Source organism: Olea europaea, chromosome 5 (genome assembly GCF_002742605.1).
Source record: "Olea europaea var. sylvestris chromosome 5, O_europaea_v1, whole genome shotgun sequence".
Lineage (NCBI taxonomy): Eukaryota > Viridiplantae > Streptophyta > Magnoliopsida > Lamiales > Oleaceae > Olea > Olea europaea.
Window position 1 is genome coordinate 2,256,082 of NC_036241.1, and position 14,955 is coordinate 2,271,036.

At 34.5% G+C, this 14,955-nt stretch overlaps 3 protein-coding genes across 7 annotated transcripts in view; 2 read left to right on the plus strand and 1 right to left on the minus strand.

The window, feature by feature from the left end:
- Window positions 1–2,591, plus strand: part of LOC111394387 (dihydrolipoyllysine-residue acetyltransferase component 5 of pyruvate dehydrogenase complex, chloroplastic-like) — a 4,439-nt gene extending 1,848 nt beyond the window's left edge. Inside the window, exons 2-6 of the mRNA XM_023020182.1 lie at window positions 516–707; window positions 823–910; window positions 1,599–1,669; window positions 1,795–1,878; window positions 2,095–2,591. Coding sequence (XP_022875950.1) covers window positions 516–707; window positions 823–910; window positions 1,599–1,669; window positions 1,795–1,878; window positions 2,095–2,199 — 540 coding nt within the window. The 3' untranslated portion in view covers window positions 2,200–2,591. The remainder of the gene's footprint in view (window positions 1–515; window positions 708–822; window positions 911–1,598; window positions 1,670–1,794; window positions 1,879–2,094) is intronic.
- Window positions 2,592–3,165: 574 nt separating this feature from the next.
- LOC111394388 lies at window positions 3,166–4,001 on the plus strand. The gene is made up of 2 exons (XM_023020183.1): window positions 3,166–3,460; window positions 3,494–4,001. Exons 1-2 carry the CDS (start codon window positions 3,388–3,390, stop codon window positions 3,874–3,876), a joined length of 456 nt encoding a protein of 151 aa, XP_022875951.1. The 5' UTR covers window positions 3,166–3,387; the 3' UTR covers window positions 3,877–4,001.
- Window positions 4,002–5,247: 1,246 nt separating this feature from the next.
- Window positions 5,248–14,376, minus strand: LOC111394389. 5 transcript variants are annotated; one of them, XM_023020187.1, is made up of 8 exons: window positions 13,866–14,376; window positions 9,893–10,687; window positions 8,411–8,763; window positions 7,396–7,456; window positions 7,064–7,214; window positions 6,197–6,453; window positions 5,940–6,118; window positions 5,248–5,745 (listed from the first exon to the last, which is right to left on the minus strand). In XM_023020187.1, the coding sequence occupies exons 1-8, from the start codon at window positions 14,101–14,103 to the stop codon at window positions 5,662–5,664; spliced, it is 2,118 nt and encodes a 705-aa protein (XP_022875955.1). In that variant the 5' UTR covers window positions 14,104–14,376; the 3' UTR covers window positions 5,248–5,661. The 5 variants fall into 5 exon arrangements, with proteins under 5 accessions (XP_022875955.1, XP_022875953.1, XP_022875954.1 ...); XM_023020185.1 differs by having other exon boundaries at window positions 9,893–10,693; XM_023020186.1 differs by lacking the exon at window positions 13,866–14,376 and adding an exon at window positions 11,527–12,037.
- Window positions 14,377–14,955: the final 579 nt, after the last annotated feature.

Consider the following 14,955-nt stretch of genomic DNA (forward strand, 5'->3'; position numbering starts at 1 on the left):
GTTTTTTTTGGGGGGGGGGGGGGGGGGGGGGGGATCGGATTTAATAAGTGGAATGTGCGAAAATGCAGGCTTGTTCATCAAAGAAATGAGCAAAATCAACTAAAAAATACTCGAGTAAAGAGAAGGTGGAAATTTGTTTCAACATTGAAGATTTGATGCAATGGTGCTTGTTTTTGTAATCTTGTTCAGATTTTTTAATGAGTGACTTATATTGAGCATTTTTAGATCAAGTAGAAGGGAGTGACCATGACTGCAATTCTAGCCGCGGAGGGGGGGGGGGGGGGGGGGAGAGGGCGGGGGGGGGGGGGGGGGGTTGGGGAATCGGATTTAAGAAGTGGAATGTGCGAAAATGCAGGCTTGTTCATCAAAGAAATAAGCAAAATCAACTAAAAATTACTCGAGTAAAGAGAAGGGTGGAGAAATTTGTTTCAACATTGAAGATTTGATGCAATGGTGCTTGTTTTTGTAATCTTGTTCAGATTTTTTAATGAGTAACTTATATTGTGCAATTTTAGATCAAGTCGAAGGGAGTGACCATGACTGCAATTCTAGCGAAGGCAACAGCGCTTGCACTGGTTAAGCATCCCATTGTGAATTCTAGTTGTCGAGATGGTAAGAGCTTTACATACAACAGCAGTATCAACATTGCGGTTGCTGTTGCCATTGATGGTGGTTTGATTACACCGGTGCTTCAAGATGCTGACAAAGTGAGAATTAGCCTAGTATTGTCTATTTTATGATCAGGCCATTACGTTTTTTCATGTTCTCACTTTCTCTAGTGACGCAGTGTATTAAATTGTTTCTCATTAAACTTGTTCGTAGATTGATATATATTCCTTATCAAGAAAGTGGAAGGAGTTAGTTGATAAGGCACGAGCAAAACAACTGCAACCTCACGAATATAATACAGGTATATTTCTTATTTGAACTGAAAAAAATTTTCTGACCAAGATCTTGTGGCTGAAACATGTTTGCCCTTGCACGGACATGCAAATAGAACTTTAGGATCCGAAAATGTAGTTCCATAGTAATACCGAGCAATTCATGCCGATACAAAACCAACTTATATCTTTCAATAAATAAATTAGTATTTTTTTGTTTTTGATTGATTGGAGCATAGATGAATATATATTTTCTGTTCCTGGTTTGAACTTGCTAACTTATTTATCACTTTGTGTATTTGCATCGTTTTGAATAATACACTTTTGCCAATTGTATGCATGAATGTATATTAACTTTATAGAAACATGGTTGAATCTGTCTGAAGGCTAGAAAACTTGAATGAGCTGGGCTTGATCCTCTAGTGAGCAAGCTTTATATTTTGAGTATTTTACCAAGTTCTTGTTAATTGTCATTTTACAACTCTGGGCAGGTTATAATTTCTTAATCTGTCTCTCCGAGACAGAAAATTAGAACACATTCATTGTTATGCACAACAATGCTAAAATTTTCACAGTAATTTGGTTTTACTTTCTGAAATTTAGGCCACATTTGATTTCAATTCTTTTATGTTCTCACTCTTCTATTGTGTCCAGAAGTAATGCTATTATACTGCTTTAATCCCCTATAAAACTTGCTGATGTTTGCTCGTTTTATAGGCACGTTTACCCTATCTAACCTTGGAATGTTTGGTGTTGACCGTTTTGATGCCATCTTACCTCCAGGAACTGTAAGCGTTCAAACTTAAGTTCCTAACCATTTTTTCCACTAGATCAGTCGACTAGATATTGTAAATTATCTCTTTAAATGCATTAGAGCATGTTTGTCGAAGTTTATTTGGTGGCATTTTCACAGGGTGCAATAATGGCTGTGGGTGCATCTCAACCCACTTTGGTTGGTACAAAGGATGGTCGGATTGGCCTGAAAAATCAAATGCAGGTAGATTCTTGGTCATTTTAATGCTTATAAATTTTGGGTCTTATGGAATATATGAATAATAAGTGGGTAGTAAATTGTCGGTCTGACCAAATGTGTAGGTAAAAAGTATGTTGGATCATCTTAAGTAATAACTTAAGTTTTGCAAAACATGCTCTTAACTACAACACTTATAATCTTGTTCTTCTTTTTACTGACCTTCGAATGCAATTCTTCCAGGTAAATGTAACTGCAGATCATCGTGTGATATATGGCGCTGATCTGGCAGCTTTCTTGCAAACCTTGGCCAAGATAATCGAGGACCCTAAAGATCTCACTCTTTAGTTTCATATCGACACGGGAGGTTCATGTTTTTGTTAGCTTATTAGCTTTTCAACTAGTGCTCGATGGAATAACCTTGTCGAAGAATTCAGAAGTTGATCTCCTTCGGAAAAAGCTGGAATTTGTTTTCTCGAGTTAAAACTGTTAAATAGTTGCATTCTCATTCATAGTTGTCTTCATTAAGTGCTTTTTGTTGTTTCATCGGTTCATTATAGAGTTTTGGCTAAATTTGTTCAGTCGATTTTATTTCGCTTGGCCTGTCGAAGAAACTTGTGACACTGAAATTGAGTCTCTTTTGATTCAGTTATATCTTTCATTTTCAAACCATCATGTGATGCCTCTTGTAGCTGGTATCAAATGAATTTATATGATAGTTAAAATGATTGGTTTGGTAAGTTGGATTGTACTTCACAGTGTTAAGAGTATATTTGATTAAGCTTAAAAAATGTAAGATACTTTTAAGTAATTTTCCTTCTTCTTTTATCTCCAAACACATGTTCATACTTTTGAGAGTTAATTTAAGTAAATTTTTTCGACTTCTGCAAGTAACAGAATTATTATTTTGAGAATTACTTGTATACTAATAAGTAAGCGTTTTAAGCCTTAGTAGAACATGATTTATAGAAGAAAAAGAAGTTAAAATTTTTCATCTCAACAATCATGTGGTTGCGCTCTATTGCGTGCAAATTGAGTTTGTTTTTCGTCAAATATTTGACATGCAAATTCTTATAAATTGGTAACGACAAAGGGGTAAAGCATAAGTCATTAGAGAATTGACATATCTACTCGTCTTGAGTCTAATCGAGTTTGTTTTTATTAAATGTTTAATACTGCAAAATTTTCATAAATGAATGACGAACAGATTTGAACCCAAACCGATATCGGCATGCTATGAAATATATGTAACCATCTAATCACAGCTAGCATGCAATAAAATGTGGTCACAATGTTTTATAAACAACATTATTTTATGATAATTATGATAATTTGCCACTCAATTCAATAATACAACTTTGATTGGGACCCACCCAAATTAATGTAACCAATCTTTCACTCTCATAAACAAGCTATTAGTGTAACAAGTAGAACTAAAAATGTTCAGACGTTATCAAAACAACCAAACCTTTCATACTAGCAACCACCCCATTAATTCTTTTCACATCCTTTTTTACACAAGCCAGACACAAATTCATGGCCATTGAAGAAGAAGACTTCAGCTTCCCCGCCACGGCTGCCGATTCTCCACCGCGCTTCATATACTCGCCACCCCTTTGGTGCCCCGTTTCCGTCCCCCCACCACATGTAAAACCAGAAAGATTAGTTGACAAAGAAGAAAGCAAAGAAACTTGCAACAAGAATCAAAGAAAGAACTGTTCGACCGGTATGAAGATCGAGAGAAGAGAAGAAGAAGACGATGTTGATGATGAGCTTGAGGAAAAAATGGACATGTTGTGGGAGGATTTCAATGAAGAATTCTCAAGAAAACTTGTGGCAGATTCTGGTATGTCTTCATCTGACAGAGATGTACAAATTTTGAGTGTTAAAACCTTAAAGTTGTCGAAACCTAATGGAAATTTGCTTTCTGGCAAAAAACTAAGCATTTTATTGCTTATGAAGATCTTGATGAGAAAGGCTTTTTCTGTACATAACAATTGTAGTTCTATCAAGAACCGAGCATGATGACTAATCAAAATTTGTTCACACGCTTTTCATGCACATTTGAGTTTGTTTTAATTTCATATTCCACAAATTAAATTTATTGAGGATGGTTGAAGGGGTTGAATGTATATCTTTTAGTGTTTCAACTTTTTTGTTTGGTTGATAAGTAGAAGAATTGTTTCTCAAGAGAATGACGAATCCTGTTGTCTACAAACAATGAAGTTATAAGTATTGCAATTATAAATCTCGAGGAAAGTTCTAATTTGATCGTTCAACTAATCTTGTCCAATCGAACAAGAAATCAAAAACTCGGTAATAGCCAACAACTTATTTCATGAGTGTACAACTCATTCATAAGTTTGATATGATCGCACTAGAATCGTCTAATCAATAATTTGATAGACGGTTCATTGGTTTTGCGTCCTTGTGTCCACAGGAGATAGAGAGATGTTAGTTTGATTCATTGAATCTTTCGAAAGATCGAAGAAAGTGACAACTTAATTTGAGTTTGCATATTGTAATAGGTACAAGTGTAAGGTAGAATAATTTGTTTAAGTTGATGATTCCATTTGCCTTTGATTGCTTGAATGCCTAATTATTTGTCTTCACATAAATAAACATTTCCAAGCTGTAAAGCGCATCCAGACAATTTATGACAAATAGAAGAAATACCAAAAATGCCAAGTACTACACGAATCTAAAAATAGGAAAATAGCTGCAGAGGTTCATAATCTTTCACGCAATGAGCTTTTGAGTCCCCAACTTACCAAAACATAGCAATCATGCCCCCAAACGTTTAATTTTCTTGGCTGTGAAGGTCCTTCCAGATGAAACACATCCAATTAAAGTTACCTCGTGTTCTATCAGAATCAAGTTGAATACTTCCAAGTTGAGAACTATGGCAATTTTTTTCGATGCCAAACAATTTGGGTCCATTTGATAGTAAAGGTGAAAAGGACAAACCAATTCCATGTAAATTAGAAAAGAAAAACTCACCAAAATCATAAGAATTCGATTTCCACTCAATTGGTCAAAAGCATGCTTTAAGTGTGTATAACTTGAAATTCGAACTTCATTTCCACTTTCGTATCAAACAACAAAAGTAGAAAACGAATTCCTCCAATATGACATTTTCCATGAAATTTAATGCATTCAACCAAATCTTCACGAACCACGGACGAAATAAAAATCAACCGAATTATAACTAACTGTACTAGAAGTCAAGAAGGATGCCAGCTCATGGGTGGCTTTCCTTTTGAATTTTACTGAAGTTAGTAAATAATCAATAAAATTAAAATTTTCTTTGAAGATACTAAAATTTCTTTAAACCGCAATAGCCTACAGATCACACAATCCATTAATATCTTGTACAGAATTGAACGACCAACAAAATATATCAATCTGAGATCAAAATGGCACCGAAAATTCTTTAAAAAAAATACAAAGTGGAATTGAATTATCATTATTTAATATCTGGTATAAAAATATTGGGTGCTTCATTTTTCTACATATGATATTGGAGATTAAAATCAACATAGGCTCTATGAATTGACTATCCCTTTTCCCCTTCAAGTAGAATGAGGAGCCACCAAAACTGAACTTGTTTTTCTTGTTTCACGTCAATCAAATCAGTATGCATCTATCATTCTTCATGGTAATTTGGCAATCTACATTCATTGTGTGATATCAGAATCACCACTATGCAACTTTGCTATCACTTGGAAAGAAATGGTTTACCCATGGTGAATCATTTTGTACAAAAAAAATGAATCGATTTCTCAGATATGGCTCAAAGTCGTCTTGAAACTATGCCGTTTCATGTAGGGTGATATTCCCTTTCTCCTCTGATCTGTGATGGAACAACTTTGCAATCTTTCGCCTCTCGCAGTCCTGTATTACATGTGAACAGGCTTTAGACAATGCCAAGAAAAATAATAAGATAAAATTTCATTATAATGTCCCATCTTGTCTAGTACCCCATTCCAAACATGCACTAAAGTGCACAAAGAAGCCCGAAAGGTTTGGCCAACTTTGCCTTAAAGAGGTTTTGCTCGTTCAGAGTTAAGATGCAATTCAGGGCTCACCTTGAACATATTGAGATAAAAGGGTTTCTCGGGGTTCATTCTTCTCAACTTGTGATATGTATAGGCAAAACTCAGCTGGTCACGAGGAGTGAACCGTTCAACCTCGTTAAACCAAAGGCAAGAGAACAAGTTTGACATTGGTGTGTGAGCCCTAACGATAAAAGACCCTTCAGGTACGTCTGTTAAAAAACAAGACATTAGACACAGACATTATGCTGAGAGAAATATTCAAACAAAATGAAAATGACAGATCATACTGCTGGGAAGAAGCTTGTTCGGATCTGATGCATTAAATTTTTTCATCCCATCGTTTTGATAGAATGCAAATTGTTCGTCTATAACAGTATGGTTGTACTTGTTAAGCTTCTTATTTTGGGCAACCTCTTCCCATAAACAATGGCGGTCATAGTGATTGGATATAGCATATTCATAACCTTTCCTCCACAGGAAATATTCCAAGATAAGCATTGGATCGAGTTGGAGACGAAGTTTGCTATCCAACCAAATTGAGTACCTGAAATAATTTCCAGAAGCAAAAAGTTAAAGTAAAACACAAAAAGAACATCTCGATAAGCTATTTTTTAGAAAAAGAAAAGAAACGCTTAACTTCAAAAATACTTATTTGAGTAGAAGGCAAAATATAATTTTATTGTTGTGTAGCTCACTCCATACTGTTAAAAAGGAATATCAAGTCGAGAATTTCATGATTAATCTTCTTCTATCCACAGAATCATCTTACTAATATATTACAGAACTCAATACTCCCTCCATAATTGAAATATTTTGTTGGACCACCAAAATCAAATGGATTATTCATTGTTGTACACTTTCTTACATATTCATCTAAAATACAACAGGGGTTGTTAGTTTGGCAAATGTTGAGGTGGGAAGACATAAATTCCCAGAATCAAAATAATGTGAGTGTTGTATTGAATCTTATCAGGTTCAATGTCACCATTAACTAGCAGATCCAGCACATCTAAATGAATTTTTGAAATAATTTCATTCTTCTTTCATGGACTAGAAATTCAGATCTATTATCATCGACCAAAATTAGAAAGTAGTACAAACAAGATGAGCCCAAATATGGAACCATTACATAAGTGAAAAGCCTATAATTTTACCTGGCTGAAGGAAAAAGACGGTGTGGCAAAAATTTTGGTATCTTCCCAACTCTCCGCATGTCAGTGTAAGGAAGATTCTTCACAACCACAATCTTCCACAACCCAATAAAGCCCATTCTATCTGGCACTTGACCTTCTGAAGAAAGCATATGTAAAGTAACTTCATCCACAAACATTACAAAACATATATTTTTCCTTGACAAACGAGAGACCTGAATTATTATTAAGAATAAAAAAAAAAAAAAAAAAAGGTTAGAAAAAAAAAATTGACCAGTTAAAAAAAAAAAAAAAAAAGGTTAAATGAAAAAAATTAACCACCCAAGAAAGCATATGTAAAGTAACTTCATCCACAAACATTACAAAACATATATTTTTCCTTGACAAACGAGAGACCTGAATTATTATTAAGAATAAAAAAAAAAAAAAAAAAAGGTTAGATAAGAAAAATTGACCAGTTAATAAAAAAAAAGAAAAAGGTTAGATGAGAAAAATTGACCAGCTCATTGAATGCTACAAGTTCAACTGCACAAGCTGGTATCTTAGAAACACTAATACAGATGGGGATGTGGTGCTGTATTGTGATTTGGAAGAGGGAAGTAAGCCACATTATTTAGTTGATGAGATGCTAATGAGGATGCCAGGCATATACACAAGCAAAGCAGGTCAGCATACAAAAAGACAACAATCAGATTTCACTAAACAAGCTTTATTTATTCTAATAAATGGAAAACCAACGAAACGCAACGTGTTACACAATCCCTTAAAAGCCAAGTGATCTGATATTGAAACATGTTTTTCCATATATGTTTTCCATTTCAAAAGTAAAAAATGGATAAAAAAGAAAGAAAAGAAGAAACAGATTTAGCCCTATTTAGCCCTCATTTTCTAAAACTCATTTTTCACATTCATTTTCTACCACATATCAAGGGACTCACAACTTCTACCAACTTCTCAACCACACATTTCATCAACTTTTATCAAATCAAAATTTACTAAAAATTTGATTTTTAGCTAAACGAATGGGGGCTTATAGAACACTTCACAATTGTTCAGATTGATTATATCAAACCCCTAAAGAGACGTCCCACTCTTTGTTAGTGTTTATCATTTTGTATATTTCATTTTATTTTGCCCTTCTTAACATTTCCATTATCACAATGATTCTTGATAAAGAGATGAATGTTTAAACATTTTGCTTCAACCTTGCTAAAGTTATTCTATCAATACAAATCCAAATATTTTTCATGTTTCCATTTTTGTAAACCAAAGTTTCACAAGTTAGCACTCCTACAGGGAATCCAATAAACAACTTGATAATGAACAACAAAGTAAAAAGGAATAAAGTACCATTTTGTCCACTGGCGATCTCAAGCGATCTGAATTCCCAAATATACAAGACATCACAGCAATGTGACAACTACTCATGTATTTTGCATCATCTTCAGCCAAGTCAAATCCTGTACCTGAAGACCCTTTTGGACCTCTCACAAAGCCACAGTTTATTTTCTGATCATGGGCAATAAACGATTCTTCCCTTTCTTTGAGTCTCTGATGTCCAGCGAATTTGGGTAACCATCTTTCATCTTCAGTGGGCTTCTCTTCTGTTTCTGTATATTGTAGAGAGAATCTTGCAAATTTTCTACTTTCTAAAGGCTCTACAAGCAGTGAAGAGGAATTCAACATTTTCATCTCACATGAACCTGGAATTTCGGAGTTATATTCCAAATAATAATAAATTTAGTAAAAGAGGGTGAAATAACTCATCTAACTATTTCAAACATTTAATATGCTAAGCATCATAATCTTCAAGTTTGTTTTGCTTACATTTCAAAAAATTCATGTTAACCATTCCAACTAACCTTTCTTTTAATTGACATTTCTCATGACATACATTAGTTGAACGAATCTATGCAATGCCAAGCCACTAGTCATTTTAGTAATATAGTTGAAATAATGTAAACCATTCATCAATTACTCCAAGTAGTCAAGTACTCAGGACTGAAAATATCTATAAATATTTCATTTTTCAACCTTGAAAAGCTAACCTAACTCTACACTATACTTTTAGTAAATTTTATTTGTATTTTGTTAAATCCTTGCACATTGCATGTCCTTTAGGAATAAGGAGATTATCAAAGTCCCTGTAGATATACATGTTGTCCCAAAAGGTTATCGTTAGATCAATTATTATTTATTAACAAGGGAGAAGGAACTGAAAATGATGTAATGTATGGGATTACAGTGATGGGATGAAAAGCCGAAATGCTATAGGAAATCTATGCAACAGCAAAATTCCTTTCAAGGTTAAAATTTAAATTCTACAAGACACTAATTAGACTTTCTATGCTTTATATAATTCTAAGAGTTAAGCTGTTAAATGGCAAAGTTTCATAAGATGAACATAGAATGCAGAATATTAAGATAGATGTACACCCAAAGAGATTCATGTTCATAAGAGTGATTAGATTTAAATAAAACAAGTTAAAAGATGGAAAGATGGACAGAAACATAGCTTGTAACGGTCACTAAGGATTTATCATTGGATCTCCAAGTAGATATAGCAATCAATAGAACAGAGCAGCTGAAAAGGATATATGAAGCTGTTATATTGAATAACGCTCTGTTTGTTATGCATGAGGGTTTTTAGTATCACAGAACATATTTCAAAGTTACGGTATAAATAAAGAACTTCAAAAAACCGAATAACTAACACACAATGTCAAATATAGTATCATCATTATATAATTCACACAATACTGACTAATTAAGTAACCAAAAAAGGCAACTTCTTATTCTAAGTAACTCCTACAATTATCGGTAGAAAATTACCAGAGGTTCTTCGGCGTTTTGGCTTCCTTTTGGAACCTGAGTGCCTTTCAGGATTTGTTCTTCGAACAGATTGACCATCAAGAGAACTGACATGTCTGGATTTGACTTTGATTTTGGAATGCAGGGAGATTGAAAGTGATTCCTCATTGGCCAAATCAAAGGAAACTTTATCACCTTCCTCAACATTTTTCTGGTTTTTGTTTCTTGCATCGCGCAGATGAGAAGATTCTCCACCATCAATCCTGTGGGATTCATGGCCACCAGAATGCTCCTCATCATCATGTCCAACATCATCATCGTCTTTGATTTCGTCATCCTGTAAATCAATACCATCATCATATTCATCATCAGCAGATCCATGCTTTCTCCAATCAGCGTCACCTGATTGCTGATTTTTATTGCTATGTACATGTTTAGACTGTTCGCTACTCTTTAAAGAAGCCTCATACTCAGCTTCATACATTTTCAGTTCGTCACGCCCGGCCTCATTGTATAAACCATTTCTTCTGTTATCCGAAGCTTTATGAGAACCAGTAGTAGAAGACTTCTTATCCCTAATTCTGATTGCAGCATGAACCTTATTTGTGGAACCATCCCGGCCTCGGTTCAATTCCTCTTCATTGTAATCTACATCTCTTCTTCTGTCATCCTTGTCCCAATACCTTGAATCCCGGCCATGCAAAACAGATCCACGTCCAAACTTGAGTTCTTTGGATTTCTGTGTCCGGGTCACATTCATGAGAAAATCAGTATCATTTTCTATGTCATTGTCTTGAGATCTATACCAGTTCGTATCTGCTCCTATCATGAAGAGATCAAGTAAATGCCATATTATAGACTACCAACTAATGTGTACCAGTAAAATTCTAATACTATGATTGAAAGCAGAGATTAGGACTAGCAATGGAATTTGAAATATTTCCATTTCAATTTGAATTCATTTTTCTTGACCTCCAAACTTGAGGCCTAGTTGACTAGTTCCATATTAATGAACACAAAGAGAACAAACTAGGAAAACCCAACAGTAGTTGGAACCCAAACTTGATCAACTATATTGGAATACTAAGCACTAATAGACAATTATGCCAAAAAGCAGCTTTACTTCAGTTTATAACCACATATTTTACTGGCTTTCCAAACTACTACTCGTTTACATTATACGAAGTCTTATGGATCACAATTTTCGAACTTTTACCTATGTCAATATCACAATAATTATTGGAGTCAAATACTACTACAAGAACGTTCTCTTTTGCAGATGAAATTTCTTTAGTACAAGGAAGAAGAAAAAAAATAAAAATAAAAATAAAACATTTCAAAGCATCATATTTTCAATTCATAAATGCCCCGGACGCATTAGATTTAAGTGAAAATACTTTACCACGCACAAATACAATCTCACTTCAAAAACAACACTAGCAATCACAATAGACACAACAGTTTGATCAGTGCTAACTATCAATCTAATAACCATACAGTCCAATCATTTACAATTTCTTTATTTCCTTTCCAGTAACTTGCGTTAATTAACAAATGAATAGTAAAACTAAACTAAATTCACCCACAGTGAAAACTCAATCTATATAACTAATCAAAATAAACTCCCAGACTATCCAATAGATCACGATGTGTACCTTTACTTTGCAATGCAAAATAGAAAAAAACCGAAACGGAGAGTATGAAGGCGAGTATCACGATGCAGCAGCCGATCGAGATCTTGTAATCGTGTGGGCCTTTGAATCGACGGCGGTGGTGGTATGGCACTGAGGAAGTGGTTCCGCCACCGCGCATGCCGATCGATAGTTGATCTCCGCCGTTTCGCATACCGCCATTGCTATTGAAGAAACCTCCGGATTGCCTGTACTGAGCCATTCGTGCATTATGAGGTATAGAAACAGAATGTGTACGTATAGTTGTGAGATGTGCGTTTAGGATTCGACGGGAAGTATGAAGTTTTCGGAGGGTATAATGATGATCGAAAAGTTGAACAAAGTTTGCCGGAGAGAATTGGAGTAAGAGAAGTGGTAGCGGTGGAAGGGGAGACGGAGGTGGGTTTTGTTTCCTGGATTTTAGATGCTATGAAATTACCATAACACCCCTGACCGGTGACCTCCAATCTACTGAGTTTGAGAGCATGTCCGTCTTAATATTTCAATACAGTTGCACAATCGATTCTTAGGGCTGTTTGATAATAAAGTTTGTGAAAAGTAATTTTTTGAAAAAATATGATTAAAAAGTGGGAAAAAATTAGACATTCATATGTAAAATTATTTTATTAGAATCTTTTTTTTTACTTTTTTTATCGTAGGTGTTTGTGTTAACTTACACCACCTCGACTAATTTTAAGGGATCCTGAAGTTTATAGTCGAGTACTTGTTTCAATGGTCCTGATAGAATTCAAATTGGTGACCATTGGGAATAAATCTAAAGTCTGACCACTGAACTATCTCCCAAGATTTATTTATCTGAATAGAAGTTTAATGATAAAAATAGTTTTTGTTACATTTTCATGGGAATTTCCCGTTTCACTTTTATGAAGATTTTGCTTTTTTATACTAGATGTTTTGTTAATTGTAAATTTTAATTGTTGTCGATGTGACCTTTGTGGTGAGGTCATGTCAGGGGCATGTTAAGAAGCCTCCTCAATGGTCGTGAGGACCAAAGCCAAAAACAAAATTTATTAAGGATAACTAACAAAAATAATTATGAGTTTTTTGAAAAATCATATAAAAAATTTATTGAAAGTAAAAAATACCGTGTAAAAATAAAAAGTGACACTTTATAAAAATTTTGTGACACAATGTCACTATTTTTAGTGACATTTTTTTTTTTTAAAAGACGATTGAAAAAAAAGTGACAAAAATTTAAAAAAAGTGATGAACTAAAAAAGTAACACAAATTAAAAAAAGTTACACAGATTTAAAAAAGTGACAATTAAAAAAAAAAAAGTAACACAAATTCCCAAAAAAAAAGGGTGAAAGAAAATTTAAAAAGTGACAAATCATAACCTACAATTTTTGATATAGCCAAATTATCTAATAAGTTCACAATTGATGAACAAATTAAAAACTTTTGAACTAACAACTTGAGCAATATAATCATAACCCAAAATTTAAATACAACTAAGTTTTCAATAAGCTCACAAGAAACGAAAATTGATGACTAAACTAAAATGTCAAATGTCAAAAAATTGTATAAACACTCGTGACCGTTAATAAACTAATATCATTCCTGAAATCATTTATATCAAATATTTTCCAAAATCATTTGCATGTTGTGCTTCTTCGTCACATGCATCTTCCGTTTTTGCCTCATCAACAATCTGTGAGCTGAAATTCTATAGAGAACTGAATCTAATATTTCGATCAAAGGTTAAGATTCAAGATTCTCTCCTTGATTACGGTATTAAAATTGTTGAACTCCCATTTCCACAAGAAACAAATGGTATGGTGTCCCTCCAGGTGTCGAAAGCACTGATAAATTGACATCCATGGCTTTTTTTGTTCCTTTCGCCAATTCTACAATACTAATGTAGCAGGATTTTGAAGACACCATTCAAAATCTTGATCAATCTGTTACCTGCATAATCTCTTATACAATTTTTGGCTGGATATAAAAATCTGCTAAAAAATTTGGGATTCCTCAACTGGTCTTTTCCGGCATGGGAATGTTTTCCACCATCATGTATCAGATCTTATTAAAAAACAGGCCACATGCAGGAACAGTTTCTCTCGACACTTCCTTTTTGATTCCTGATTTTCCCAAGTTGAAATTGACAAGAGATGACTTCGATCAAGTGATTTTGCCGCCATAGCTGCACATGAACTTCACTTTATAATATGGGGGAAGCTGATTGTTGTGCGAATCCTCCCACGACGGCAAATTCTCGAACTCAATCACCCACAGTGAAAACTCAATCTATATAACTAATCAAAATAAACTCCCAGACTATCCAATAGATCACGATGTGTACCTTTACTTTGCAATGCAAAATAGAAAAAAACCGAAACGGAGAGTATGAAGGCGAGTATCACGATGCAGCAGCCGATCGAGATCTTGTAATCGTGTGGGCCTTTGAATCGACGGCGGTGGTGGTATGGCACTGAGGAAGTGGTTCCGCCACCGCGCATGCCGATCGATAGTTGATCTCCGCCGTTTCGCATACCGCCATTGCTATTGAAGAAACCTCCGGATTGCCTGTACTGAGCCATTCGTGCATTATGAGGTATAGAAACAGAATGTGTACGTATAGTTGTGAGATGTGGGTTTAGGATTCGACGGGAAGTATGAAGTTTTCGGCGGGTATAATGATGATCGAAAAGTTGAACAAAGTTTGCCGGAGAGAATTGGAGTAAGAGAAGTGGTAGCGGTGGAAGGGGAGACGGAGGTGGGTTTTGTTTCCTGGATTTTAGATGCTATGAAATTACCATAACACCCCTGACCGGTGACCTCCAATCTACTGAGTTTGAGAGCATGTCCGTCTTAATATTTCAATACAGTTGCACAATAGGGCTGTTTGATAATAAAGTTTGTGAAAAGTAATTTTTTGAAAAAATATGATTAAAAAGTGGGAAAAAAATTAGACGTTCATATGTAAAATTATTTTATTAGAATCTTTTTTTTACTTTTTTTATCGTAGGTGTTTGTGCTAGTTTACGCATACCTCGACTAATTTTAAGGGATCCTGAAGTTTATAGTCGAGTACTTGTTTCAATGGTCCTGATAGAATTCAAATTGGTGACCATTGGGAATAAATCTAAAGTCTGACCACTGAACTATCTCCCAAGATTTATTTATCTGAATAGAAGTTTAATGATAAAAATAGTTTTTGTTACATTTTCATGGGAATTTCCCGTTTCACTTTTATGAAGATTTTGCTTTTTTATACTAGATGTTTTGTTAATTGTAAATTTTAATTGTTGTCGATGTGACCTTTGTGGTGAGGTCATGTCAGGGGCATGTTAAGAAGCCTCCTCAATGGTCGTGAGGACCAAAGCCAAAAACAAAATTTATTAAGGATAACTAACAAAAATACTTTTAAAATTATGAGTATTTTGAAAAAT

Bases quoted from the DNA above. Each gene is read 5' to 3' on its own strand.
- LOC111394389 (XM_023020185.1), bottom strand. From the start codon at position 14,103: ATGGCTCAGTACAGGCAATCCGGAGGTTTCTTCAATAGCAATGGCGGT. The intron at 6,454-7,063 runs GTAAAATTATAG...AAATTATTTCAG, and splicing joins CGTCTTTTTCCTTCAGCCAG to GTACTCAATTTGGTTGGATA. The intron at 6,119-6,196 runs GTATGATCTGTC...GTTTTTTAACAG, and splicing joins GAACAAGCTTCTTCCCAGCA to ACGTACCTGAAGGGTCTTTT.
- LOC111394388 (XM_023020183.1), top strand. From the start codon at position 3,388: ATGGCCATTGAAGAAGAAGACTTCAGCTTCCCCGCCACGGCTGCCGAT. The intron at 3,461-3,493 runs CACCCCTTTGGT...CCGTCCCCCCAC, and splicing joins ACCGCGCTTCATATACTCGC to CACATGTAAAACCAGAAAGA.